We start from the raw sequence: 27420 nt of genomic DNA, 5'->3' as shown, positions 1-27420 counted from the left end.
CTTGATGGGAAATCTCTGCTTATTGATAGCCTGGTGCTACCACTATAGCTACTGCATGTTAACAGCATCCCTTGCTTTGGAGGTAGTTCTTTTGAACAGAGACATGTATTATGACCTCAAAGAGAGAGCATCTATGGACCTCTAAGAGGAGTTGATAATTAACTTGTCACCTGGCTGAGAAGGGCATTCCCGAGGAGCAAGTGGCAAGCAAGGGAGCAGAGGAAGTATCCAAGGGCATTGTTCACAAATTCTAAGTGTGAATAGCTCAGGGTGTATAGTTGAGGCTTCGAGAACAAGGAATAAAATAAGATGTGGCAGATTCTGAAGGGCATGGAATGCCATGTTGAGGTGGTAAAGGCACGTCTCTAAGGCACAGAGCCTTCTAATCAGATGAAACCCAATCCAATGGACATTACACAGAGAACTCTAGCAGAAATATGAAGGCTTGGTTGGCAGAAGTAAGGAAAACAGGAGATTCTAGCAAATGTTTAGATTTAAAAAAACATCAACAACAAAATGAATGGCTGGCCAGAGAGGTAGCTTAGCAGACAACTGTACTTATTACCAGCCTGGTGACCTGAGTCTGATCCCAGGACGTACATGGTGGAATGGAAGAACGGACCCCCGGAAGTTGCTCTCTGACTTCCACACAAAGTCACAGGATTATGGTTCAAACTGAAGCCAGTGTGATTCCAAAATCAGCCTGATGTACAATAAATATGTGCTGTTAAAACAAAACATGGCAGGGAACTTTCCTCCTCTTCCTTTTTCTTCTTTTTTCCCATTAATTAATTTATTTACTTTACATCACAGCCTCCCCTCCCTCCTCTCCTCCCAGTCTCTCTCTCTTACTTTCCCTCCAGCCATTCCCCTCATCCCTTTCTCTTCAGAGAATGGGAGGCCTCCAGTGGATAGCAAGCAATTTTGGCATATCAAGTTACAGTAAGCCAAGTTGCTAGACATGGAAGTCCAATTAGGAAAAAGGGATCCAAAGGCAGGGAGCAGAGACAGAGACAGTCTCTACTCCTGCTGCCAGGGGACCCACATGAAGACCAAGCTGCTTATCTATTACCCATGTGTAGAGAGAACAGGTCTGTCCCATGCATACTCTCTGGTTGGTGATTCAAACTGTGAGCTCTTATGGGTCCAGGTTAGTTGATTCTGCAGATTTTCCCGTGGTATCCTTGACCTCTCTGAGTCCTTCAATCTTTTCCCTCCCTCTCTCACAAGATTCCATAAACTCCATCTAATGGTTGGCATGGTCTCTGTATCTGTTTCCATCAGCTGCCCCTGCCTACAACTGTGTCACCGGTGATCTTTTTCTCACGGCTGGGTCTCAAGTTGGGCCATTGGTTGGCAATTCCCTCAATTTATGCTCCATTGTTATCCTTGCACATCTTATAAACAGAACAAATTAGAGGTTTAAGGTTTTGTGGCTGGGTTGGTTTCCCCATCCCTTCATTGGAAGTCTAGCCTGGTTACAGGGGAGAGGCTGTTCCTTATCCCCTATTGCTAGGAGTCTTAGCTAGGGTCAGCCTATAGGTTCCTAGGAGTTTCCATTGTCCTATGTTTCTAGTTCATGTCAGAGAAGCCTCTCCCATCCAAATTCCAGGTCCCTTATTTATATCCATCTAACCCTGCTGGATCATAATACTACATACAATGGTATGCTGAAGGTCTGACATTCATTGTGACTATATGTGAAGAAAGGGCCTTTATCAAGCCATTAGGGCTGGGTGAGATCATAAGCGGCAGTTCCCTAATCTAGTGGGAGTCATCTATTTGTGAGAAAAAAGGTACTGAAAAAACCAGAGTTGGGACCAATCTAGGGCCAGTGGGAAAATTCCCACCACAAACCTCTGAGCACAAGGACACCTCCTTTCCAGGAAGAAAATAAGCTGGCTTAGTTTCTGGAACAGCAACAAGCCAAACCATCACAAAAAGCTTCCTGTGGCTTCCAACCAACCCCCCCCATTGGGCAAGTCTTAAATGGTACACTGAGTCCGATATGAAAGTTGTTTCGCTCCACCAAATGCACATAGTACCCTGCCTTACTTACATTGTGCAAATTCTGCCCCAATTGTTTAAATTCTGCCCCAAATTTTTTGCAAGGTATAAAACTCTTTGTTAGAGTGTGCTCAGGGTCATCTCCCCTTGGGAGGACCCCAACATGTCAGAATTAAACTCCTCTTGCTTTTACATTGGTCACTGCCTCTGCGAGTCTCATTCAAGAGGTCCTGGAAGAAGTTCAACTCAACCTCACAGTACTTTATTTCCAATTACACGGAGAAAAAAAATATACCCACAATGTCACAGTGAAGCAGCTGTGAATAAGGCAGGAAAAGAGAGCTCACTAGGGCACAGGCATCTTAATTGTGGAGGATCTTCTCAGCCTCCAGAACTCTAAGACAATTTTTATTTGCTGTTTAAACCACTTATCCTATGGTGTTTTGTTATAGCCTCCCAATACATTAATATACATGATATAGTATTCTATAACATTTGTTGAACGAATGAGGGTCAGTCTTAATGTTTATACTGGAATTACAATTCTTCAGAGGTGAGAAGTAGGTGTCTTAACATAAAGGATAAACAGGAATAAAAGGGGAGACCTCTATCAGAGGACATTTCTATGGGGCAGTCTTTTCTTTGTAACACTGAGGATTTTCCAGCTAGGGTCTATAGCATCTAGCATGGGTCCACATTCAGTGACCCAGTCCAGTCTGGCCACCCTTGCCTGCAACATAATAAACCTCTAAGTTTAGTAGAGGCCTGTGCTACCTGCTCCTGATTCACAGATCCTTCCACACTACATTCAACCTCTTCACCAAGCCTGCACATCCTTCATTAAGGCTAGGAAGGTGAATTTGTCTGATCTTCATCTCCATATACCTGCCCTAACCCATATATCACCCCAAAACTCCAAGCCTAGACCAGGGCACACATCCTGCATACTAGGTGCCCACTGTCGGAAGCCTTTTTGCCATTTCTTTGAAGCAGAAGAAATAGAAAGTCTGCCAGGCAGGCAGAAGGCAAGTCAGGGTCTGTTGGCAGCCTCCCTGGACTGCTGAGGCATGGAAAGATAAGGGGAGGTGCACTTGAGGCTCATGACCAGGGGCTGAAGATTCTATTGACCTTGGTGGAAGGAACAGAGAGGTTTCTGGGATGAGAACAAATGTATTGTGTGCATTTTAGCAAAATTGTTTCTGTTAGCTTGTGGCTTTGCTTCCCACGGTGCTGTAGTCTAAGAAGGCTAGGCTATGAGAAATACACTGGCTGCTGGCTGGTATTCAGCAAGCATCCCTCCCATACCTGTCTCTTGCATCTTTTTCTATCTTTCCCAAAATCAGCCTCACTCCCCTCACTTCACTCAGAGGACTATTCAACTTCATACTGGCTGGTTTGGTACAGTCTACTAGGCTTCATTCCACCTAAGCCATATCCAACCTACTCCCTCTCTTCTGCCCCAACCTGCACATTAGACTCGAAGTTAACAAAAGAACTCCATATGTCCAGATCTCACTGTTTAGTATTGTTTTTGTTTGTCTGTCACATGGTCTATGGTTCCCAGGGAAGTATTGATAGCCCAGATGGGAAATTTTTATTTAAGTTGTATATTTTTCTCTCCTAAGGGGCCTGAATCTCTAGGGTATATGAAGACGAGAGTTTGATTAGGACTTGGTTATCTAATGATACCACCCTAAAGAGTTCTCACCATTTTCCTGCTGCAGAAGAATGCACTGACAGTCTGTTCCCAGCCTTTCTAAATTCTGGTAGCACTCTCTCATTTCAGGCACGACATATTTCATGTCTTTTCAATAAATTTCATGTAGGTCAGGCTCATTTAGAGTCTTTTTAACTGCTTGCAGCCAATGGACTCTAACTAATTAAATCAAACTCAGTGATGCTACCATTTTCTTTACCCGTAGCTCAGGTTAAACAGTGAGCCCATATGCTTCTATGTATTAAGTCAGAGCGTGGGTGCAACTTCTCAAATCTTCTTACACTGTCTCCCTATTCTTATCGTTGCTGTCCTGACTTGGGCCCTTATCTCGAGTTAATTCTAGCAAAAGTACCCAAATTTATCTCATTCTCCCTAGTGTAATCACTTCCAACACACACCCTGCTGAATCTACTTCATTATTTTTGAAAACCCAACCAGACCACGTGTTCCCACCATGTGATACCTTTCATCGGCTCCACCTACCAATTAAATTCAGCACAAATGGAAATCTATGGTGAAATTTCTACCTGCCACTCTCTTCTTTGACATAAATGCAAAATAAAAGTCCAAAATGATGGAGCATGCCTATAAAGCTAGTACTCAGGAGACTGAGAGAGAGGAAGATTAGAGTTTGAAGCAACCCTGGGCAAACCCTGTCTCAAGAAAGAGAGCAAAATAAAATGGAAGGCTAACTTTATTTCTTTTAATTTTCTAAGATTAGGAATGGAAGATTATAGGATTTTTATTAATTGTGGACTGTGACAAAGTATTTTGAAATAAACCCTAAGGAACAGCCTCATCCTTTTCCTACCCATCCTAAATGTCTTACTATCAAGTTCTGGTGAGCAACCAAGAGCAACAGCAGTAGTTGGTGTTGATTTGGGGACCTTCATGACTCATCCCTCAGGAGGAATGTCACACCTGGCTCTGGGCTGGCTTTTAGGATTGCCATGATCTGGCCCATGTAGAAGACTTTCATCCACAACACACACACACACTCTCTCTCTCTCTCTCCCTCTCCCTCTCCCTCTCCCTCTCCCTCTCCCTCTCCCTCCCTCCCCCTTCCTTCCCCCACCTTCTCTTCCTCTCTCTCTTCCTCTCTCCTTTATCTCTTTCTCTCTTTCTCTCTTTCTTTCTTTCTTTCTTTCTTTCTTTCTTTCTTTCTTTCTTTCTTTCTTTTTCTCCTCCCCTCTCCCCTCCTCTTTTCTTTTTGGATTTTGAAGACAGAGTTTCTCTATGTAACAGCCCTGGCTGTCCTAGAACTCTCTTTGTAGAGAGACCAGGCTGACTGCCTCCCGAGTGTTGATATTCAAGCTGTGTGCTTACCACACCTGGATCAAGATTTTTTTTGATATAGATATCAAATCACAAGTTTATTCAATAGAATAAAAATAACCTACCTAAATATCTCGCTTTCAGTTTATGCATAAAACATATATAACAAGTCATTGCTCCTTTAAGCAGAATTATATATTCTTTTAGTTTTATTTATTCTTCACTCATGTAATACATGGTAACTACAACTACATCTCCCTCCAGTCCTCCCAGTCTGCCCCCCCACAACCTCCCGTCGATTCCCCTCAACCCAATAATGCATAAGGAAAATGTGATGCATTTACACTGGTGGAGTATTACTTAGCTGTTAAGAACAATAACATCATGAAATTTGCAGGCAAATAGATGGAAGCAAGATATTTTTCTTAAAATATACTTTATATTTTCATTTGTGTAGAGATGGGTGTGGTGGGTGGGGGTGAGTGCGGATAGGTGCCTGCAGAAGCCAGAAGAACGTTTCAGTTTCCGGGACCTGGATGCAAGGAACCAAACTAGGGTTCTCTGGAAGAACAGCAAGAGCTCTTAACTGCTGAGCCAGCTCTCAAACTCCTAACTTCTTCTACTCCCCTATTCTCCCATCCATTTTCCTGGTTAAGCCTTATCATGCTAGTATTCCTCCCACCTACTCTCATTTTATATGAGTTCTAAGACACCCCCTCATGGCTCCTCTCTAGCTTCATGGTCTCTACAGACATTCTTAGCTACACACAAAAACAAATTTGAAGCTGTGATCCACATGTAAGGCAGATGAGCCATTTTTCTTTGTGGGGTTATTATCTCATTTAGTATAACCTTTTCCAGTTCCATTTTCCTTCCAATTCCATAATTTCATTTTTCTTCAGTGCTAAATAGACTCTATTGTGTAAATGTGCTAAATCTTCACTATCTTGTTTGGTTTTTAGCCTTGAATTTGCTATGTACCCCATGCTGGCCCTGAACTTGCCATTCTCCTGTCTCAGCCTCCTGAATGTTAGGATTATAGGTTTGCCCCAAACCAAAACTAAACATTACATTCTAAAAGCAGAAGTTAGTAATTTACCCATTGTCCCTCTTCTCTGCCTTCCACCTCCTACTTTTTGATGTGTAGATTTCCTGGGCTACCTTGCTAACTGCTTTTCCTGTTAAGGTCTGCCAATAAGAAGCACTGGCAGGAGATCAGAAGTCAGGAGAGGCCTGCGGGGTTCACCTGAGTTGCAGCCAGCAGAGAAGAGCAACATGCTGATCCACTGTCAAGCCTACAGGTCCACTGACAGCCCAAGGAGTCCTGCTGGCATCAGGAATATCCAGCCAACACTGGGGACAACTGGATGGCTGAAGGACATAAGAAGAGAATCAATGAGAGCCAGGGCATTATGGCACCACCAGATTCCTACTACAGCAAGCCCTGGATATCTTTTTTTTTTATTAACTTGAGTATTTCTTATATACATTTCGAGTGTTATTCCCTTTCCCAGTATCCGGGCAAACATCCCCCTCCCCCCTCCCCTTCCTTATGGGTGTTCCCCTCCCAACCCTCCCCCCATTGCCGCCCTCCCCCCACCAGTCTAGTTCACTGGGGGTTCAGTCTTAGCAGGACCCAAGCCCTGGATATCTTAATGAACCTGAAATACAAAAGAAAAGGATCTTTAATACAGTCTTATAATAATGCATGCAGCCTTTAAAGAAGAAATGAATGAATTCCTTAAGGAAATACAGGAAAATACAATTAAACAGGTGAAGAAAATGACTAAAACTGTCAAAAATGGAAATAGAACCAATAAAGAAATCACAAACTGGGGGAATCCTGGAGATGGAAAACCTAGGGGAGAAAACAGGATCTACAGATACAATTTACCAACAGAATACAGGAGATGAGAGAGAGAATATCAGGTGTAAAAGATACAAGAAATTGATATATCAGTCAAAAAATGTTAAATCTAAAATGTCCTAACACAAAACATCAAAGACATCTGTGGTACAAGGAAAACACCAGACCTACGAATAATAGGAATAGAAGAAGGTGAAGATTCCGACCTACAAGACTCAGAAAATATTTTCAACAAAGCTTAAAAGAAAGTTATGCCTAGAGACATAAAAGAAGCTTACAGAATACCAAATATATTGCAACAGAACAGAAAATCCTCCCACCACATAATAATCAAAACACGAAATGTACAGAACAAAGAAAGAACATTAAAAGCTGCAAGGGAAAATGGCCAAGTAAAATATAAAGACAGACTTATCAGAATTATACCTGACTTCTCACCAGAGAATCTAAAAACCAGAAGGGCAAGTGCAGATGTCTTGCAGACTCCTAGAGATCACAAATGTCAGCCCAGACTATTATATCCAGCAAAACTTTTAATCAACATAGATGGAGAAAACAAGATATTCCATGACAAAATCATATTTGAACAAATCTATCCCTACAGAAGCTAACTACATCTAAGAAAACAGGAAATAAATAACTCGACTCCAGCAAATTAAAGGAAGGGAGGTACACTGTGATAGTTTGGATATGCCTGGACAAGGGAGTGCCACTATTAGCAGGTGTGGTCTTGTTGAAGTAAGTGTGGCCTTGTTTCAGCAAGTGTGTCACTGTGGGTGTGGGCAGTGAGATCCTCCTCCTATCTGCCTGGAAGACAGTCTTAAAATCAGCCTTCAGGTGAAGATGTAAAACTCACCTCTCCCTGTACCATGCTTGCCTGGACACTGCCATGCTCCCACCTTGATGGTAATGGACTGAACCTCTGAACCTGTAAGCCCCAATTAAATGTTGTCCTTATAAGTTGCTTTGGTCATGGTGTCTCTTCACCATGTAAAACCCTTAGTCAGTAAAACCCTGACTAAGACAGATCTCTCTCTCTCTCTCTCTCTCTCTCTCTCTCTCTCTCTCTCTCTCTCTCTCTCTCACACACACACACACACACACACACACACACACACGCAACACGCACCCCAACAATAACACCAGAATAACAGGAATTCATTCAGAATTCATTCACTGGTCATTCATAGCTCTCAACATCAATGGACTTAATTCCCCAATAAAGATAAAGGCTAACAGAATGAATATAAAACCAGAAATCATCATTCTGCTGCATACAAGAAGCACATCTCAGCAACAAAGATAGATATTACCTCAGAGTAAAGGGCTGGGAAAAGGTTTTCTAAACAAATGGGTCCAAGCAACCTTAAGCAGCCATTCCAATATCTAATAAAATAAAATTTCAACAAAAATTAATCAAAAGAGATAGGGAAGGACACTTTTTTTATCTTATATTTATTTCACATGTGTGAGTACACTGTTGCTGTCTTCAGACACACCAGGAGAGGACATCAGATCCCATTACAGATGGTTGTGAGCCACCATGTGGTTGCTGGGAATTGAACTCAGGAACTATGGAAGAGCAGTCAGTGCTCTTAACTGCTGAGCCATCTCTCCAGCCCAGAAGGACACTTCTTATTCATCAAAGGAAAAACCCCACAAGAAGAGCATACACCTTCATAAAAGAAACATTACTAAAGATTAAACAGCATATTGAATCCTACACATTAATAGTAACAGACTTCAACACCCCACTATAATCAATGGACAGGCCATTTGAGACAGAAACTAAACAGATATAATGAAACGAACAGAGGTTATGAATCAAATGGATCTAATATATATCTACAGAACACTTCACACAAAAGAATACATCTTCTTCTCAGCACCTCATGGAACCTTCTATATTGGTAGGATAAACATAGTAAAAATGGCCATTTTACTAAAAGCAATCTACATACTCAATTCCCATCAAAATCCCAACACAATTCTTACAGACCTTAAAAGAGCAATTTTCGACTTTATATAGAAAAACAAAAACTCAGGATAGCCAAACAACCCTAAACAATAAAAGAACTTCTGGAGGTATCCCCAATTTCAATCTGTACTACAGACAAATAGTAATTAAAAATTTCCATGGTATTGGCATAAAAACAGACAGGTTAATCAATGATATCCAGTGAAAGACCCAGAAAAGAACCCACATATCTAGGGATACTTGATTTTTGACAAAGAACTCAAAACCATACAATGGAAAAATGAAAGCATCTTCAACAAATTGTGCTGATCTAACTGGATGTTTGCATGTAGAAGAATGCAAATAGATCCCATATCTATCACCCCACACAAAACTCAAGCCCAAGTGGATCACAGACCTCAACATAAATCTGGACACACAAAATCTAATAGGGGAGAAAGTGTGAAAGAGCCTTGAACTCATTGGTACAAGAGTCAGTTTCCTGAACAGAGCACCAATGGCTCACAGTCCACTGTCAACAGTTGACAAATGGGACCTCTTACATTGTAAAGCTTCTATAAGGCAAAGGATACTGTCATTAGGACAAAACAGCAACATATAGATTGGGAAGAGATGTTCACCAATCCTACATCTACAGAGGGCCAATATCCAAAATATACAAAGAACTGAAGGTCAGAGAGAGAGGGGGGGGGCAGAGGCAGACAGACAGACAGAGACAGGGAGAATGGGAATGTGTTAGGAAAACATAGGCAAGTCAAGAAACTAGGCTAAGCCACTAGCAGATATTGGGATTCTGGCTCACTGTATATGAATCATGAGAACTGTATAATGTTGAGGCCTCTGAATTAGAAAACTTAGATGTCATTTAAGTTTAACACAAATTTGAAAAAACAATTTTCTAGATCATGCTGTAAATCATTCTAAGAAAAGTGTGACCTGAGTATATAAAATTAACTGATAAACAGCTGAAGTTTCTGTACACATGCTGTTTTCTGATTAATTATAAAGTTCAAACAAGGTAAGGAAAATTTAGACACTTCATAAACCCTAAGATTTGCCGTAAGTGTAATGTAAGGTACAATACATGAGAAGGTGAATGGGGTAAGATTAGGGTTTCAAAGAATCCTGAGAATAATTACCCTCAGGTTTCAAGCCAGTGCCTACTTAGGTGGCATGATTTTTAAAAATATTTGAAAAGGTCATTTTATATGCAAGGGTGTTTTGCCTGCATATATGCTTCTGCACCGCATGCATGCAGTGCCTCCCGAGGCCAGAAGAGGGCATCAGATCCTTCGGAACTGGAGTTACAGACAGTTGTGAGCCAAGATGCTGGGAATTGAACCCAGGTCCTCTGCAAAAGCATCAAGCGTTTTTAACTGCTGAGCCAATCTCTCTAGCCACTAGGTAGCCCAATTTTTTAAGAAGTAAAGTTCTGAAAATGTTTACTAAAATTCTTGAGAATTAAAGACAAAAATACATTTTTACATCCAGTGAATTTGGAGTTAATTTTATGAATAATGAACAAATATTTAAAAAGTATAACAGTAGATTTTAGATCCTTGGATCAAATTTTTGCTATAAAATTGCCTTTTCTAGTTTTAAAGCTCTCTGAGTGCTATGCCAAAGGCTTTCCTTTTATAAGCCTGCCAACACACTAAAGAGCTTGCATGTGGTAATTGCAGAGATGATTGATAATCAAAATTGGCTTTGCTAAAATTTCTAAGCCCATTCGAGAAAAAGGCATAGAGTCTCCTATTATCCCAGTCTCATATCGCCCACAGTAAATGGTGGGATTAAGAAGGTTGGCTTGAGCTACAAATTCTCTCTTAACCTTTTGGTAAGAAGTTTGCAATGTATACGGATTTCACTTATATTCTCCGCAGGTTACTATTAAATGTAGTACAATGAATGATAGATATATTGTGCTTCTGTGGGAGGTAGAGTCAGAAGTAACACACTATTTAAGAAAAAAATTCCATTTAACAAAAAATAGTTGTGTTGGAATTTTTTTGAGACTAGAGGAAATGAAGATAGAATAGAATGTTTAATATTCTTTTTACAGATATAGAAGACAAATGTTGTTGCGATTTTAAAAAATCTAAACAGATTGATGAATATGTGCATTGGCTAGAAAATTCATGTGAAGGGTCAATTTTATCCAAACTGATGTATAAATTCCTCTGCAATCTCAATTAAAATGACAGATCTGTTGTGGAAATCAATAAGATGATTTGCTTATTTTAATCATCCTACATTTCATACACATTATCAAATATTACATATCCTATAAATAGAAAAATCTTGTTTTTCCCAATAGAAAAAATGGTTTTAAATGCACATGGAAACGCAAAGATTCTAGAACCAAAGCAATTCTGAAGCAACAACAAAGCCAGACGGCTTGCATTATCAAAGACTTGCCCTAACACTACAGCAATGGCGGCGATGTGATATTTGTACCAGGATTGTCCAGAAGACCGATGGGACAGGAAGAGATCTCAGAGACAGAACAACCTCTACCTGTTGGTCAGGTGACAGTGAGGGTACAAAAATACTTAATGGGAGAGGTCAGTCTGACAATAAATAGGGAGTGACACTGGACATCTATGTAGAAGAAAAATCAAACTATCCCAACAGACAGAAAATTAATTTAAAATGGATCACAAATCCTTAATGTAGTACCGTCATCTGCAAACGTTTTGCATCCAGGGTCAGATGGTAATATTCTGGGCTGTTTGGGCCATACTATCTCTGTCATAGAAACCAGTCATAGACAATATGGAGATTAAGAGGCATAAGTGCATTCCAACCAAATATCATAAAGGTCAGATGTGGCTTTCAGATTACAAAGCACGACTCTTGTTCTACAGAGACACATAGGAGAAGCCTTTCTTATTCTTAGAAACAGGCACCCATTTCTCCATGTAGGAAATCAAGGGCATTAACCTCATAAAATGGATGAATTAAACAAAATTAAGAACATCCTGACAGGTTGGGTAGTCCATGCCAATACTTAGGAGGCAGACACAGGACAATGTGTGTGAAGCCAGCGTGATATGCTGTCTCCCAAACTCAAAATACAAGAATAATTTACAACTTCTAATCAAAGTTCCTGTTAAAAATATGAAAACAAAATGGTCACTCGTGCCTTTAATCCAAGCACCCAGGGAGCAGAGGCATATGGTTCTGTGCGATTTCAAAGCCAGCCTGGTCAGTGAGTTTTCCAGGACAGAACTACAGAGGCCATGTCTCCAAAAAGAAATGTGAAGCCTTAGGAAGACACATGACATGACATTGACTTCTTTCTTCCATTTGCATGTACACACACACACACACACACACACACACACACACACACACCCTTTACACAGACATGTGTATACAGAGACTCTTAAAGCTTTTAGAACTGGTTTGTGATAGCATCCTATGTCCAGCACAGTGGCTAAAAAGAAGCATAGGTACACTTATTGTCACCTGGCCAACAGATAGAGATCATTTTGTCTCTGAGTTTTCTTCCTGTTCCATCGGTCTTCTGGACGATCCTGGCATAAATGCCACACCGCCACCATTGCTGTAGTGTTAGGGCAAGCCGTCTGGCTTTGTTGTCATTTCAGATCCCTTTGGCTCTCCCAGGAACTTGGCTGTAGAGCACAGAGTTACTAAGGCTGTCATACATTTTTGTTAGGCAGATAAGCCTCTATACTCCTGCAGTTTTTACTGAAGTTAAACACACATCTATTCTATAACCAGGGAATCCACCCTTGTGTTAATATGGCTGTTCATTTTCCCTGATAGATAAAGACATTTAATAGCATTTTTTGTTCATGACTCAGAAACCAGAAAGCCAAATGTTCTTCTCTAGGGTTGATAAAAACAAGTGTGGTAAATTCATATAGCTAGATCAGTGCATAGCTTTAAAAAAACAGACCTAGAAATATGCACAGTGATGAAGTCAGATCACATTAGTGTCACCTTTTAAGAGCACTAGCTGCTCTTCCTAGCACCAACATAGGATCTCACAACTGTCTATAATCCCAGTTCCAGGGGATCCTATGTTCTCCTGTGACCTCTGTAGTGGTACATGTACATGGTGCACTTACATACACCAGGCATACACATATACACATTAAATTAAAAATATATTAATAAATAAAACATCTGTGCTGGTAGATCATAATATGGTTCTCCCTTTTAGATTACTGGTTGAGAGGAGAAATTGAGTCTTGTGATGTTCTAGAAATGGCCTACATCTTCATCTGTTTGGTAAATGATGGTGTGCATGTATGTCTGTGCCTGTCCACATGTATTAGTATGGGTGTAAATGAAGTGTTCTATACTTACAATCTGTGAACTTGAGTGTATGAGATAAAACTATTTGAAAAAGGAGAAAAGATCTTAGCAATTTAAAGCGAATACACTATGTCATCACCCAGGATTTAAAAAATAAAGTATGACTTCTCCCTCTAATTGACAGCTGCAAGAAGAGTAAATATTCATTTATAAAAAGTTCCTGCTTCGGGAAGGGAGAGGCAAAGATTAAAACAGAGACTGAAGGAACACCCATTCAGAGCCTGCCCCACAGGTGGCCCATACATATACAGCCACCCAATTAGACAAGATGGATGAAGCAAAGAAGTGCAGACCGACAGGAGCCGGATGTAGATCGCTCCTGAGAGACACAGCCAGAATACAGCAAATACAGAGGCGAATGCCAGCAGCAAACCACTGAACTGAGAATAGGTCCCCCGTTGAAGGAATCAGAGAAAGAACTGGAAGAGCTTGAAGGTGCTCGAGACCCCAAAAGTACAACAATGTCAAGCAACCAGAGCTTCCAGGGACTAAGCCACTACCTAAAGACTATACATGGACTGATCCTGGACTCTGTCCCCATAGGTAGCAATGAATATCCTAGTAAGAGCACCAGTGGAAGGGGAAGCCCTGGGTCCTGCTAAGACTGAACCCCCAGTGAACTAGACTATGCGGGGAGGGTGGCAATGGGGGGAGGTTTGGGAGGGGAACACCCACAAGGAAGGGGAGGGGGGAGGGTGATGTCTGTCCGGAAACCGGGAAAGGGAATAACACTTGAAATGTATATAAGAAATACTCAAGATAATAAAAAAAAAAAATAAAAAAAAAGTTCCTGCTTCAATGTGATATGTAAGTTAAGATACAGTGAGAACTTTGTTCTTCTTTCCAAATTTTATTACTGGGTCATACACTCACGATCTGTTCTTTAGAAGACTTGCTCTGGCAGAATTCAGTATTCTGTGCTTTCGCAAATTATCAGTGTGAAGAATGTTTCACCCTCACCATCATCTGCTTTTCTATTCACCTAGTGATATTCATATCCAGTGTGCCTTTGAGTAGCTGATCTAATCACAATTACTGTAGGGAACCTAGGAGTCAGCTCAAGACACCCCAAGAGCAAGTTTTCCGCACAAAGGAGAATGATTTGCCTCAGAGGTACAGAGGGCAAGGATAATAGAGAAATATAGGAGAGAGAGGGAGAAGGGGAGCAAAGGGAAGATGAGAAAGGGGGCAAGGGAGAGGGGGAAGAGGTACTTGTCCCAGAGGAGAAAGGACTGCTTCTGGATAGAGAGGAGACAGATGTGACACATGGAAAATGGTCATTTATAAAGGTAAGTGGGGAAACCCCATGCTAGGATGAGGTGTTTAATTTTGATTTGACAGATTAATTGGGGTAGCCACAAGTAGGCTTTTGATTGCTGGACTTCAATACTTTGATAGCTGGACCTTGGTAGTCAGTCTCAGGGGGAGGAAGTGGCCAAATAAGGGAATAGACCTTGGTGGCTAGCTTTAGGAATGTGATCTAAGGGTTTTTCACAATGCAGAGGGAATGGGGGAGAAGGGCAAGGCCTGGCAGAGCCATGTCTGTCATGCTTAGGCCATCCAGAGTCCCTTCAATAATTAATTGGCAGGAAAATACCTGAAGTGCTCAAAGGAACCAATGTCCCATTTTTTAGTGATGAGCAAAGATACCTTTATAGGTCATAAAATTATAACCCTTGCTTGGCATGGAGGACACTCCTTTAATCCTAGTTCCAGGCCAGGCTGGTCTACGCAGTGAGTTCTGGGCCAGGCAAGGCTCCATAGTAAGAGTCTGTTTCAGCCCCGCCCCCAAAAGAAATTATCCTTCTAATAGCTTCTGTTTGTTTATTAGCTGTGTTTGGCCTTTATGGTTTTCCTGGAGCAGGTATTCAATCAGAGGTGAGAGAAACACATAGTGCCTAAAGCATCAGTATCAGAAGTAGTCGTGTTCTGCTTCGATAAGTATTGTATATCTTTTGTCATTAAGAGTCAGTTGTGTGGCGTGTGTGTGTGTGTGTGTGTGTGTGTGTGTGTGGTGTGTATGTGGTGTGTGTGTACCTGTGTGTGGTGTATGTGTGTGTGTGGTGTGTGTGTGGTGTGTGTGTGTGGTGTGTGTATGTGGTGTGTGTGTACGTGTGTGGTGTGTGTGTGTGTGTGGTGTGTGTGTGGTGTGTGTGTGTGGTGTGTGTATGTGGTGTGTGTGTGTACGTGTGTGGTGTGTGTGTATGTGGTGTGTGTGTGTGTGTGTGAGGGCAGAGGGTAACCTCAGGCATGAGCCTTAGGAACACCATCCATCTCTTTTGAGATAGTCTCTTGTAGGCCTAGAACTCAGTAGCAAGTCAGGGAACTTCGTGTCCCCTCCACCTCAGGCCTGAGATTACAACTGTTAGTCATCACTCTTGGCACTTTTACATAGGTCCTTGTGCTTAAAGGTGTTTTATTAAAGCCATGCCCATTGGCCAAGGAATCGGGGTTTTTTTTGTTTTTGTTTTTTCTAAATTTGCAGAGGGCGGGGGTCCCTGCGGGGAAGTGATCCAAGAGCCATATATATATATATATATATATATATATATATATATATATATATATATTTACCCAGAGTCTTCAAATATATTTTTCTTTGGAGGAAGTTTTGCTGTGTTTTGAGTGTTTTCCACCAGGATTTACCACAGGACTACAATTCAAAATGTTTAAATTATGTGAAGGGCTTGGTTTTAATTCTCTCTGTAAGGAAGTGGTAACTGTGGATGGAATTAATTTAGTAACATTAAAGTGTTAAATAGAAAAGAAATTCAATTGTCTTTGCACTTGTATGATTTATTATGGTGTGGCCCCTCCTTACAATATATAGCCCCCTATTACAGGATAAGCTTTTTATGATACTATTAGTCTTTGAAAGGAAGTATTTTTCTGAAGAAAATGCATGAAATAGTTTGCAATGTCATATGACTGTATTCTGAACAAGGTATAATAAAAAGTGGAGAATCTGTGTCATGAGATGTGAAAAGGCTAGACTTGACTCCATTATGAGTGACTGTGAGAATGACTTCCTCTTTCAAAGCTCACCATTTGGTCACCTGTGAAATGAGACTATTAGCATAACAGCCACCATACTGAGGAAACGAAATCAGCCATAGAATATCTTAAACTATGAAATGGATATGGTGCTATTCTTTAAATTACAGTAGAACTAGAGGTTACAACCAATTTGATTCTGGTTTCAAAAAAATCCTGGAGTCGAAAGCTCATTATAAAAATTTTCATAATAATGGTAATAAAAATGTGTATTTTAATGGGAAAAGGGTATTTTCAAGTTCCATGGAATAAAATACCTCATTATTGTGAAGTTGAGTATGAGTGAGTTTTGGAAGAAAGAATTCAAAGAAATGAGAGAGTATCATTAAGCCTTTAGGCTCTATGCCATTTGTAAAAGCCTAAGCTGGGAACCAAATGATACTCTTTCATTATAACGAAAATGAGAAGAAAACCACATCAACCGTGAAACACTCTTGCCATAAGTTTCTATTACTTTTAATTAAGACAGAAAGGGGGCGGCAGAATATGTTAAATAATGCCATGGAAACTGAATCAGAAAAATTAGACTCTGGGTAACTCGAGAGGAGAAACAACCAGTTTCTTCAACAAATGAATTGTAGAATAAAAAAGGAGAAAAGGGGGCCTTTGGATGAATCTCGGTTAATGGCTGCTTGTCTAAAATGCATGAAGTCCTGGGTTCCATCTGAAATCCCACAGAAGCCACTTTATTACATGACTGTGATCTCAAAATTTGGGAGATAGCGGTAGCATGGTCAGAAGGTCCAGGTCATATCTAGATACATAATTACAACACATTTTATATATACATGAGAACATCAAAACAAAATAATGAAACTATAGTGTCATTTTAGCCGATTCTACTTCTATTTTCTGCTCTCCAGCTCTGCAGAGCACATTTATGAAGGGGAGCCTCAGCGTGGTAGACACATGAGGAGGAAGAATGGAGGTGGTGCTCTTCCAAACCTCAACCCCAGACAACTGCTACTGTTGCGTAAGATGGTTCCCTGGCAGACACTACTTAAAAGGCTGGATGTACCGGAGTGCATCAGGCCTAATGCAATATAAAATGCATCCTCTAGGGGGAGCATTTGTCAAAACCAAATTCAAACAACTGTTTCAGTATTTTTAGCTGAGGCAAAAGAAACCTTAAGATACACGACAGATTTTAGGGGGGGGGGCGGTGGGGAGAGAAGGAAATTTGAAGTGATATATGTTCATTTTTAAAATGTCCTGAAACTGGACATGGTGGTGCACACCTTTAAAGCCAGCACTTAGGAGAGGCAAGTAGATCTCTGGTGTTTCAAGTCTGTATGGTCTGAGGTTCCAGGCCATTCAAAGCTACACAGTGACATCCTGTCTCAAAAACAACAAAGACAAAAACATCTTACATTTTCCAGGGAATCCTGAAGGACCTATACAGGCAGATGACTTTGGGTCTACCTAAGAAATGCCTGAGAAAGCCCCTCTACTCTTACCTGTGTAATCTTGAGATTCTTCACAAGAAGTAAGGCAGCATTGTCAGTGGCAGGTGCCAAAAATGCACCTCAATGCTTCTCCACCCAGAGTAGATTTATTGGTTCCAGGCATTTAAGAAACATTGATTAATCCTGAGCTGACACCCAAACTAACCAACTAGACCACCAGTGGCCACACAACAACAACGACGACGACGACGACGACGACGACGACAACGACAAGAACAAAATACAAATGTTAAAGACTAGTTGAGGAAAGAAACTAAATAAGAAACTACAGTCCAAAGAAGCAGAAACAGCATCCACAGTGGGGAAGGATATTATTTCTAGAACTGCCGAAACAGACTATTCGAATGTCTATCCACTGCTGTAGCGGAGCAATAAAGCCCTTGCCTAGCATGCGAAAGGCCCTGGGTTCCACCCCTGGCACTGAAAATCAAGACAAACCAAAATGCTGGGTGTGGCATGCCTACATCACAGCCTCAGCAGGGTCATGACTTCCAAGGCAGCCTGGGCCACCGAACAAGTTGCAAACCAGCCTGGGCTGCAAAGTAAGATCTTATCTCAAAAACAAAAACTGGAACGAAGTGCACTTTTTAACAAAAAAAAGTGTCGAGGAGATAAACAAGAACACATGATCTATACATGGGACAAAAAGAACAAATAAAAAGTGTCCTTGAAACTAACTTGAAGTCCTCTTCCTGAGAACCAGCTCTTAAGGTACCAGAAGGCGCTATGTAAGCTTCCAAAGGAGGGAAGCACATCAACAGTCCTACCCCGCTATGAGGCCTATGGACCACATCAACTAATAGCATAATAACCATAACGCAGACCTTAGTGATAACCAGCAGCTGTCCAATTGGACTTCAAAAACTCTCGACCAATATCTGCTCAGGTGGTCAAGAACCTGAGTGTAGAAAGGCCAGGGAGCTAGGGTAAAACCAAATACTACTGGTCTGCTAAGGAACATAGCAGTGACTGCTAGTAACATTCCGCAATGCTCCTAGACCAGCCATCATCCGAGAAGCTTCCTCCTGAGCAGATGGGAACAAAAATAAGAAACCCATGGGCAGACTTGACCAAGAGAGACATTGGAACACTCGTCCCTAAATGGAATGGCTCCATCAAGTACCCCCCCCCGCCCCCATGGTTCAGGAAACCCTGCAGAAGAGGTGCAAAGATTGTAAGAGTCAGAGGGAAGAGAGGACACCCATGAAACAAGGCCCTCAGAATCAGCAGGATCAGTGCAGGTGAGACTGAGGCAGCGAGCACAGGGCTAACCCAGATGGGGTCCCAGAAGCTATCGCCAATGGATAACTGTTCGAACATGAATGAGTAGATCTCTCCAAAGGCGTCTCACTGGGGATACAAACCACTCCAGTCTTAAGGCCCGGCTCTGTGCCCACAGTAGATGACTAACGCAAAACAAATGGACTTTGTGAGTGGCATTTTTGGAGGAATTTGTCTCATGATGCTTTGTCAAGGCTTTTCATTTTTCCCTTACAGGTCCTTTGTTTATACACACTATGGTTTCCAGTTTTATGTTCTTATGGGATTTGTCTGTGTGGGAAAGCGTGTGTCTCTGCATCTGTGTTTGTTCAGCCTTTTCTTTGGCTTTTTTCCTTTGGATTGGTTGGTTGGTTCTAATTTGGTTTGTTTATATTTTCTCTAATTTGATTTTATCAAATTTGATTTGAGTGGAAAGGGAAGTGGAGGATGTGGAGGAGTTGGGGGAGAGAAACCATAATCAGAATATAATTATGAAAAAAATCTTTTTCTCAATAAAAAAGGCAAGTGAAATTCATACACGATCCTACTGTCAATAAAGTTATTATTTTTATATTAGGACATGAAAGCAATTTTAAAAGCAATTGAAAAATCAATTAAATATAGACTTCTAGTCTTTATTAACTTAAGATTAACTTTCAAAGAATGGAAGTGAGTCAGTAAACATTTAATCCCGTAATCATTGTCCTGTAAAATAATGGTACATAGTAATACATACTGACCACTTTGGGTTGGCATTTATACTCAATGAAAATAAAATATCTGAAATTAAGTGCAAGGAGTACTAAAAGTAAAGTTCCTCAGTTTATCACCATATACTTATAAAATAGAATTACTCCAATTTATTTGCACAAACGCTTTAGTTGTGAATTTCAGGAATCATAAGCTTAAATGCAAAAAGTCATGACTTTCGTTAACCCTGGTAAAACTCACGTCCCTGGGGCATTCCTTTCCACCAAGCGTCCTAGCCTAGGCTGACTCTCACTCTCACAGCTCTTTTCCCCTATTTTGCATCACAAATAGCTAGAAGGACATGAGGAAATGCTTGACACCATTTGTCGTTAAATATACACAAATGGAGACCACAATCAGGTCGCACCTCCTGCCCACTAACTCTTAAATTTTTATCTACTATGTAGGAGCTAAGGAGGTATGAAGAGAGAGGGCTCCAAAACCCCCCAGAGACCAAATTAATTCCACTCACTGTGCTCAGAAATACTCCACAAGGCCAAATCCATAAAACCCTGGAGTCTTTGTGGAAGACTTGGCAGAAGAGCTGGGAGAACAGTAAAACAGTCCAACTATGAAAATCAGTCACACATCGTTAAAACGCTAAAGTACAAGGGAAGTTCTGCTCGCTGTTAGTCTAAGGAGAAGTTTGGGGACAAAATGGATTCCACTAACGTTTCCCCAGAAAGTTGGAGTGGGGGAGGAGGGAAAGGCAGCCAGAGGAGTTTGAAAACTGTTTATCTGCCAAAAACTCAAACCAACTTCATGTTCATGGACGGCAAGGATAATGCCTCCCTTTCTAGGCAAGGAGTCGGAGCTGGAACTGACTTGGCAAACAGCCAGGCTTTCTACACAGAAACCACAAAAACTGCGCATGGTGGTGCACATCCGGAATCGTAGCGCTCTGTAGATGGGGGCAGGAGGACCACAAGTATAGTGCCGTCCTCTGCCATATAGTTCAAGACCAGCCTGGGATACAGGAAGGAGATCCTCTCTAAAAAAAATGACACCGTCGTTAATACCCAATAAGGCTGTTCTAATATAAAGTGACTTACAGGAGCAGAGTTCTGTAGCAACCAAGGGTCTTGGGCCCAGCTACTGCCTAGGGCAGCGTTGTCATTACTGTGACAAAATACCTTAGGAAAGATCTCAAATGGAGAACTTAAGTACGACTTTAATTTCTTGTGTCTCACAAATTCAAACTAAGTTCCTCACGGTTGGAAATAAATTGAGATGACAAGGCTTAATGGTCCTTGGCTTGTAGCTTGGGTAAAGGGTCAGGCAGTGGTATGAATTGGGCATGAAATGCCTGACCCCCTCCAGCTCATGCACTATTTTGTGCTCAGTTGTTTTTTCAGTCAGGGTTTCTCCGTGTATCCCTGGCTGTCCTGGAACCCCCTCTATAAACCGACCAGGCTAGCCTCAAACTCAGAGACCCGCCCGCCAGTCTCCTGAGTGCTGGGATTAAAGGCGTGCACCACTACACCCATCTTCCTGCCCCTCCCTATCTGCCCTCCAACTTTACAACCTCTCCCACAAAAATAAACAGGACATCCAGGATGCTTTGTTTACATACTATGGTTTCCTGTCGTTACCCCGTGTTGTGGAGATCTTGCAGCTTTGCTTCTATCAGACTGACGACCCTTTACAAGCTGCAGTAGTTCATGGATGGGGTAGATGTTGGAGTGGGCCAACTCAAAGCCCTGGGTCCAGGCCCGGGTGGTAGCTGAGCTGTCAGCCCACGATCACTCCTGCGCCACCAGGTCTAGCTCTTCCACTTTACCCAGGTGAGGGGAAGAGCCAACTCTGCCCAGTCCTCAGACATTAACATGGCCCCAGTTGGCAGTCCAGACCAGGGACATCCGCATAAGCCTTTGGTGGTAACATAGGCCCCAGATCTCTGCTGCACAGGGCCATGGACCCAGAGAGGACCCCTAGTGTTATCAGCCGGGACTTCACCATGGCCTTGGGTAGCACATCAGGCTGACGTCACTATCCTCTTGTCTCCAGTTCTGTCTCTTCATATTGCACAAATCATTCAGCTTCTCTCATTTCTCCACCACACAGTTGCTCAGCACAATGATGCCCATTTGCCTGCCTGACACGGCAGAGAGATTGGGGGTTCTGGGTGTCTTCTAGGAAATTCTTAATTTTGACATTCATTTTTTCATTTATTCTGTGTACTTGGTTCTGAAGCTAAAAAATCATCATCTAATGTGAGATCGTAAAGATTTACTCCTGTTTTGTCTAGGAATCACCCCCTATCCCATACCTCCTTCCCCTTCTTCTATGAGGGTGTTTTCTCCACCCCAACCACCCACCCCTTCCCGCCTCCCTTCCCTGACATCCCCCCACACTGGACTCAGGATGCTATTTTCTAGCACAATCTATTTGCCTACGAATTTCATGAAGTCATTGTTTTTGATAGCTGAGTAGTACTCCATTGTGTAGATGTACCACATTTTCTGTATTCATTCCTCTGTCGACTTGGGATATACAATTATTCCAGCATCATTTATTGAAAAGACTATGACTTAACCCTATTGAGAATTCTTGGCAACCATGTTTCAAGTTGCACTATCCTAAAGGTATATATTTATTTCTGAATTCTCAGTTCTACTTCATTGATCTGTATTTATTCCTTTTTTGTCTATGCTTATGTACGTACGTATGCACATGTACATTTGAATGCCTGTAGAGGTCAGAAGAGGGTGTCAGATATGAGGTACAGGCAGTTGTGAGACATTTGAAATGGGTGCTGGGAACCAAACCCAGGTGCTCTGCAAGAACAAGTGCTCTTAACTGCTGAGCCATCTCTCCATCCCTCATAAGCACACTGTGACCGTAACAGGCTCCCAGACCTTAGCCCAGCTGACTCCATAACTAAAGTACCATTCCGGCTGTAAAACCCAGCACAGAGACAGCATTTTTAAAACAAATCTTTACTTCTTTCCATCTTCTTCCCTTTTAAATCCCCCAACCTGCTCGAACTTCTTTCTACACTCACTTTACACATGACCTTTTGTTCCCCTCCCTCAACCCTTCTTCCCTTTATTTGACCTCTTATTTGAATTTTAAAACCAATTTGTTGGTTTCTATATGTGCCAGTTGGGATTTTTTTTTAAACAAAGATTAAACTGTAATGAATGATGCCTTAACTATATTGTCTTCTAGATGAATATGAAATATCTCCACATTAGATTGTCTTTACTTTTGAAAAGAACATTGTGACTTGACATATTAACTGATTTTGTAATGTTAAATTAACCTGGCATCCCTGGAGTGAATCAGTTTGTCACAGAATATAATTCATTCTTTTTTATACAGTATATTACTAAATTTGATTTGCTAATATTTTCTTGAGCTTCTTAGATATAGACTTGTACCAAGGGCACTGTTACAATTTAAAATATTTTCTTCTTTCCTTTTCTGTCCTCTTTAAAATATCTATTTTTATGTGGGTGAATGCTTGCCTGAATGTATATCTGTGCACCATATACACATTCAGTGACCAAGGAGGACAGAAGACGACATTGGAGTTGCAGATGATTGTGTGTGCTTGAAACTGAACTTCATGTATGTAGTGGCTACTCTTAGTTGCCTGCTTGACTACCTCTGGAATGAACTAAAAACCCGGGAGTTAGACATACCTGGGAGGGATTTTTAGCTAGTCAGATCATCTGAGGTAGGAAGACTCACCTTAAATATGTGTCACACCTTCTCATGGAAGCCAATCTAAATAAAGGACAAGGAAGAAAATGTTTTGCTCTTTGCATGCTTGTCCTCACTCACTGGCAAGCCCATTCTTGCACCAGTATTAGCGCCTAGTTCTTCACGATTCTGGTGTATACTAAAGATGCATTGATACATCCAGCCTTGTGGACTGAACTCCTGGATGGATCCATGACCTGTAAACTCCTCTAATAAACTCCAAATAGAGTCATTCTCTCATGTCTGTTTCTCTAGAGAATCCAGTGCATTAAGTGTGATTGCAATATCCTCTTGATGGATTTTTCCTTTAATGGGTAGCTAGTATGCTTCTGTACCTCTTCTGATTACTTTGGCTTGAAGTCTATTTGGTCAGACATTAAAACAGCTATACCTGCTTGCTTCTTGGATTCATTTGCTTGAAATACCCTTTCCCCCATTCTTTTCTGCTAAGGGGATGTCTGTCCTCAGTGGTAAGGTATGCTTCTTGAATTCAGCAGAAACATAATTCCTGATTTCTAATCTAGTTTCTATGTCATGTTATTGGAGAACTGAGGCCATTAATATTGAATTATTAATGAGCAATGCTTATTAATCCCCTTTATTTTGTTGCTGTAGTATGGGAGCCGCACCTGCAGCCATTGTAACTAAGTGCTCTAGGATTATTTATTCCTCGTGTCCTCTCCCGTGTATACCTCCCTTCAGGGTGAAATGAAGGTTTTCTTCTGGTACCATCTGTAGAGCTGGAGTGGTGAACAGGAATTGCTTAACTGTGCTTTATTGTGAAATGTTTTTCTTTTCCTGGAGATTGGGATCATAGTTTTGCTGGGAATAGCAGTTTATGCTGGCATCTGTGTTCTCTGGAAGCTTATAGAATATCCTTTCAGTCCCTCCTGGCTTTCAGAGTCTCCATTAAAAAAAATCAGGTGTTACTCTCAATGTACATGTGTTAAATAAAGTTGTTCAGTAGTGATAAAATAAAAATTTACAATGAATTTTCAGCAAAAATATCTCCCTGTTATGGATTTTTAAAAAAATATTCAGAAATACTCCGGAAGGTAAAACTGAAGTTAGTTTATTTAAGCCTGGCAATTTAAAATCTGAATTAAATACATAAATACATACATATACATATACATTCAAATATAGTGCTGTCATAAAATCAAACCAATAAAATGAAATTTCTTCATTTCCCCCTCCTCCCTTCCCTTACAATTACTGCCAATGCAGGCAGATAGCCATCAGCTTCTTGGGATGTTAAGAGTCACACATGTTGCATTCTACTATTAGTATCTTAGAAATGTAAACTATTCCTAGGATTTCAGAGATTGCAGAGTATTCTGCATAAGTGTGTCTGAGGAGTAGCTTAATTTATATTACTTGTTCTCTTCCACTAACAAAGCCGACGAAAATGCAAAGCAAATTTCCTACTAGAAAGCAGACATATGTGTCTCTTCATGTATAATTCAGTGAAAGCAGAACTGGATGATGAAGAGGTTATTTTTCATTAGTAACCTTAATATCTGAAGACTAAAATGAAGTTAGTGGACACCAAGGCTCTCTTGAGCCATGGACGGAAGGAAGGCCAGGCTTAGTACTTCTTAAAGATGGCAGTCGGCTTATGAAACGGATATGGAAAGTCATGCGAGGTACTTAGTCTCTCCAGCAGTGAGACATTTAGTCCAGTATGGCATTTGTTTATGTCAATGTTTATGTGTTTTTCTCTGTTTTGGATACAGAAGAATGATCGATACTACTTTTTATGAAAAGGTTTAAGCCTTGAAAACCCTCTGAATATAAATGGTCCAAATACCAGTTCCATTTCTTTCCCTGCAGGTACAGAAAAGGGAAAATTACTTATTGAACATGGATACTCGTTCGTTCCCTACCTCCTTTTCTTCCCCCAGAAAAGTTTACGACATGTTGGATGCATATTGAAAACAGCTTAAAAGAGGTTCATGATTAGAACTAAGTCACTAAATTAATCAAATCGCTAAATATTGATTTAATTATACGGATGAAACGTTCATCAGAACAAAGTACTATGAAATGGAAAAGCACCACTATTCTATTCTCATACTCTAGAAATTCACCATCTAAAATAACGGACACAAAAGATATAATGTCAGCCAGTGTGTGTGCTGTGTACACAGGAGGATTTTCTAGGATAATGAAAGCTCTGTGCACAGTGTAGTTACATCAGGTTCATTTTAGATACATACTGTACTATTACATGAGACAAAGAATGATCAGAATAGCAAGAGTCAAACTAGGAAGAGTTATATTCTAGACATAATGAAGGACTATGCCTATAAATCTGGATTATTTGATTGCATTATGAAGGCAAACATTTCATTTTCACTTTTTGGAGGCAGTAGGAGTAAAAGAAGGAAAAAAGAAAAGGCATAGAAAATCTCTTGTTTAAGTTATATAAAGTTCCTGTGTGAGGAAAGTAAGTTTATTTACCCGGATAGAGCTCAGGTGGACTGGCATTTCTTCTGGGCTCTCCTTTAAAAGAAGGAAACGAGGAGTCACAGAGATGAACACAGTAGGTTAGCAAAAGTCATCAGATAATAATCATGGTCCTTCCCACTCTGATTCATCTGGCCACGTTCTAGTCCTACCATCTGCCTGGGACTCCCGAATAAACACTCACTATGACCCCTGCATTTCCTTTTCCCTAAAAACACGAGGAACAATAAAGGCATGGTGGATAACTGAGCTCCTAAATTTAGCTAATCTATGATGTCCTCTTTTTATTTTGTACATAAGCATTAAGGTAGTGATGGGTGCTAAGGGAGACTTTTTCCTAAGAAATGTGGTATTTGAATTTCACCTTAAAAGACAAAAAGTACATTTTCCGCATTGCTCGGTCATCTCCATCCTTCCAGGATGTTACAACAGTCCACTGGAATAAAGCCTGGCTCTTCTTCTCTAAGTTTATTCATTTATTTCTTTTTAGTTAGTTTGGCTAGACCTTTGTCAATTTTGTTTATCAATTCAAAGAACCAGCATTATGTTGCAATGATTTTATATACTGCTCTTTTAGTTTCTGTTTCTGTCCTAATCTTTATTATGTCTTGCCATTTACTATGTTTCTAGAAGCTTGTGCATCACTAGTTTGAGGTCACTGTTTTTAAAATGTTGTTGAAGAATTTTTAAATATAAATGAGTCTTTTGCCTGAATATATATATATATATATATATATATATATATATATATATATGCAGCACATGTGTCTAGTCCTCACAGAGGTTAGAAGAAGGTGCTAGATCCCTTGGAGTTAGAGTTACAGATGGGGGTATCCTACCACACTGCTGCTGGGAGCAGAAGCTGGGTCCTCTGCAAAGTCAGTAAGTGCTCCTCACCGTCGAGTCACCCTCCAGATCTTACTATGTTTTATTTAAAGTAAGCAGCCATAGCTGTAAGCTTTCCCTCTCAAAATGCCTAGCTGCATCCCAGAGGTTCTGGGAGGTTCTGCTATGATTTCATTTGTCTAGGAATTTTAAAATTCCTCGGTCAATTGCTAAAATCCATCCATTTAAAAGTGTATTCTTTAGTCTCTGGGTATCTGTAGTTCCTCTTACTGTTGATTTCTAGTCTTATTTCAATATGCTGGAAGGGATTATTTGAATTTTGGTGTTTATCACACCTGCCTTGAAACTGCATTCATAAATGCAAAAGAATGAAATTAGATTCGTATCTTTCACCTTCCTTCAAAATAAATTCAAAATGAACCCAAAGACCTTAACATAAGACCTGAAATTCTACAACTGTTGGAGAGAAAACCCTTTAGAATGTAAGCATAGACAAAAACTTTCTGGAAAAGTTTCTGACTGTACAGGAGACAAGCCCAAGAATTGACAAATGGGCTTCTATAGACTTAAAGGGCATTCCCACAGGAATGAAGAGCACAGCAGATAATCCACAGAATGAGAAAAAATCTCTGCCAGCTAAACTGCAGACAGCAAGCTAGTGTCTAAAGGACCATAG

The 27420-nt window shown here is 40.7% G+C and overlaps 1 protein-coding gene across 4 annotated transcripts in view; it reads right to left on the bottom strand.

Annotated features, from left to right (window-relative positions):
• Positions 1 to 24485: 24485 nt before the first annotated feature.
• Cenpi (centromere protein I) overlaps positions 24486 to 27420 on the bottom strand; it is a 51680-nt gene continuing 48745 nt past the window's right edge. For all 4 annotated transcript variants that reach the window (NM_001431557.1, NM_001431556.1, NM_001431555.1 and 1 more), the window contains 2 exons: positions 25893 to 25934; positions 24486 to 25256 (listed from right to left, as the gene is read on the bottom strand). In NM_001431557.1, the coding sequence (NP_001418486.1) occupies positions 25137 to 25256; positions 25893 to 25934 (162 nt within the window). In that variant the 3' untranslated portion in view covers positions 24486 to 25136. The remainder of the gene's footprint in view (positions 25257 to 25892; positions 25935 to 27420) is intronic.

This window comes from Rattus norvegicus, chromosome X, assembly GCF_021556685.1.
Source record: "Rattus norvegicus strain SHRSP/BbbUtx chromosome X, alternate assembly SHRSP_T2T, whole genome shotgun sequence".
In the NCBI taxonomy this organism is placed as follows: domain Eukaryota; kingdom Metazoa; phylum Chordata; class Mammalia; order Rodentia; family Muridae; genus Rattus; species Rattus norvegicus.
Note: the sequence above shows the minus strand (reverse complement) of the source record. Positions and strands in the feature narration are given on the sequence as shown.